Source organism: Propithecus coquereli, unplaced genomic scaffold (assembly GCF_000956105.1).
Source record: "Propithecus coquereli isolate 6110/MARCELLA unplaced genomic scaffold, Pcoq_1.0 Scaffold167, whole genome shotgun sequence".
Taxonomy (NCBI): Eukaryota; Metazoa; Chordata; class Mammalia; order Primates; family Indriidae; genus Propithecus; species Propithecus coquereli.
In genome coordinates this window covers 2,700,367-2,703,544 of record NW_012141302.1, presented here as the reverse complement: position 1 = coordinate 2,703,544, position 3,178 = coordinate 2,700,367, and the positions used below count along the sequence as shown (strand labels likewise).

Genomic DNA, 3,178 nt, shown 5'->3' with positions numbered 1-3,178 from the left:
ATCTCCCAGATAAAATAAGCTGTTCTCTCTTCATTCCTTGATTGTAGAACTTGACAAATTTTATTAAAAATACTTTTTAAACCTTGGTGTCTACTCTACTAGACTGTGATCTTCTCAAGGGCGGATTTAGAATCTTGTAGCTCCATCATCAAACACAGTGACTAGCACAGAGTGAGCGCCAATACAGTGCCTGTTCTCTCATCTAAGAGATGTTCTGCATACATATATGATGCATTGTTGCTATCTTTCATAGTATAAGGAGCATCACTTATGAATTTCTTAAAAAAAAACAAGACCATAAATCCTAGTTATCTGGGTTCATAGTGCAGAAGAAAATATTTATGTATATTTCTAATTGTAGAGTATATTAAAGTCTAATTTATTTTGTGGAAATGTTATTTAACATTTTATATAGTTAGCATTGGCTGTTTTTTATTTTAGTAATAAAGAATAATACATAGGTTATCACAGTGTTCTGATATGCTAAGTATATCTTTGATAATTCCCAATTCTGAGAATGGTATCAACTAGACAATTATACTAAGAATGTCTGCATATATTAAAGTGAACTGTTATTTGGGAAGAAGTTGGATGCCTTAACAAAGAAATGTATTTGTTAGGAATAATTAAAGAGATACATTTTATTTCAAATCTTTTTTACCTAATAGTATGGAATATGGTAACAAAGTATATCAAACCAAAATGAAAGCAAACATGGTCTGTGAGTGTATTTTTGAAAGAAATGCAACTTAGAGAATGCCAGCTCTGAAACATCTCATATACTGTCAAAACTGTGATTATTTTTTTAAAAAGTGCTATTACTTTTCCTTATAATGAAAAAGTACAAACAAGTGAAAACAGTTTGCAAAATTAAATATATACTTGCATTCATGATCGATAAGTACAAACTGACATTTCCAGTTAAATTTTTTTTCCTTTTCCCTTTTTTTCTGGTCCAATTATAATATACAGATAAATCTTCCTTTCTCGTGTCCAGATTTCTATTATATATTTTCTAATATAACCTTTTTTCAGAACATTTCCCCACATTGCAGTACCTGCCTTTAGTGCAGGAATGCAATATGAGTGGTATTCCTCTTGAGGCTTCCAATAGTAAACGCAGCTTAACCAACAGGAGAGCAATCAGTTCTCATGAAACATCTATGAAAACTATGCATATGACCTCTATAAAATACAAGATTGCCAACATCCCATAATAGGAATTCCATGGCTGCTTATAAATATAAATCTCAAATAAATATCTGGGGAATGCCTGTAAACCCACAGGCTGGCAAACCAAATGTTAATCCAACAATTTTATCATCCTCAATTTAACTTCACTCTATTGAACGTCTGATTATTTATGGCCATAAGTCAAGAAATAAACAATGATGTGGAGTAATCCCAAAAGCAATTAAGATGAAGGACACCCTCTCATAAAAATTAAGCAGAAATAAGATGAATGATGTCACGCAGTTTTGGAGTTACCATAGAAAAACTGTTTCTTAATAAGAAAATTATGCATCAGTGAAAATGTAGGCTTAGAAATATAGTACTGAGAGTTTCAATTTGTGATGTCTTCATTGATGAGGGAAAATGGAATTCTTATTACTAAAGAGAGCTGATCTTTTCAGTGTTGCTGATGGCTCCTGAACTGAGCTTAGTGTTTAATGATGCTGTACAAATAAAAAGCAGTCGGGGATATACGAAATATCTGTATTAAATGCCATCCTATAAAGTATTTGATGGATGGAAGAGAGTCTAATGCATTTTAAATAAATGCATATCATACTATCACATATAGTGAGTCTTAAAAAATTATTACTCAGATGCACAGTCCTTGTAGTGGTAGACACGGCACTGTGAAGGAAGTCTGATTTAGAAGCTATTTTCTATTATACTTGTCAAGTGATGGAGTTGCTGTTAGTCATATTGTAATGTCCCTTCAACTTTGGTACATTCAGTGCAAAATATTTTGGGGATTTTTTTTAACCTTTATAAAAATAAAAGGCCCTTTTGTTCCCTTGAGAGTGCTTAAATGGATGCATATTAGCATGATGCCCGAGTAAGCATGGAACACGACAATGGAACTGGTGATACATACAGTATGATAGGTAGGTTCTTATATACATCTTAAAGAACATAAATATAATGAACCTATAAAAAATAAACAAAACTCACTGTGTACTTTTTCCTGATATGCTGTGATTAATTGCTAGTTATTTTAAAATTGTTTTCATGCATTATAAAGCATAAAATCTGTCATTAGTAATTCATTGAATAACAGTTTGTCTTCAGCCATAATTATACACATACCACTGGCATATACATTGTCACAGACCACCTTATTGCAAATCTTTAAAGTAACCTCATATTTACTTGGTTTCATTTTCACTCATGTCCCATGAAAGCTGAAACCTATGGTGCACACCATGCAGGCACTCATAAGCAAGAAATGAATATTCTGTTATAACTTAGGGCTTAAATGAATATACTTTCAGGAAATATATTTGTTTTTATTATATTATTTAACTTGCACTAATTTGGAGATTGGGCCAAGTGCTGCCAGTTTGGCTTGAACCACATTCAAGAGTAAGTTTCAAGATTCTCCTGAGTCCATAGAAATTACCATGGAGCTGATCATATACAGGTTCATCTCTGTCTTGGAACGTAACAAATAGAAAAAGTTTGGCAGTCAAGAACTGTTGATTGAAAGACTATTGGGTTGTTCCCTGGGCATCAAGCTCACCCAATCCTTCTAAGAGGACTCATGACCAGTCCCCAAATGTGACAGAGCACGTGTTCCTGGAAAATAAGAGCACTCAGCGTTACCCTAAAGGAAGCAAACTCTTGAAACTTCCAGTGTTCAGTCATTCTTCTAGAAGGCAGCGTCTGAAATTGCCTGTCCACAAAGAGCTGGGCATTGTGCTTCCAGTTCATTCAAGTCCGAACGTACTGGTCTCTTCAACTGCTGTCAAGAGTTTTTCATAAAGCATGGAAAAGGATGGGTACGGGGGCAGATCCAGACGGTTAAAACAAGTATGAGCTCTGCAAAAGAAGAAGCAACACATAGTTTAGGACAGGTCAAGTGAAATGAGAATGTGAATGTGTGTGTGTGTGTGTATGTGTGTGTGTATGCATGTCTTTCATATTCAAATTTATTTGTTACCAATTTTAA

The 3,178-nt window shown here is 33.8% G+C and overlaps 1 protein-coding gene across 1 annotated transcript in view; it reads right to left on the bottom strand.

The window, feature by feature from the left end:
* Window positions 1-861: 861 nt before the first annotated feature.
* HECW2 (HECT, C2 and WW domain containing E3 ubiquitin protein ligase 2) overlaps window positions 862-3,178 on the bottom strand; it is a 211,165-nt gene continuing 208,848 nt past the window's right edge. Inside the window, exon 28 of the mRNA XM_012641641.1 lies at window positions 862-3,048. Coding sequence (XP_012497095.1) covers window positions 2,937-3,048 — 112 coding nt within the window. The 3' untranslated portion in view covers window positions 862-2,936. The remainder of the gene's footprint in view (window positions 3,049-3,178) is intronic.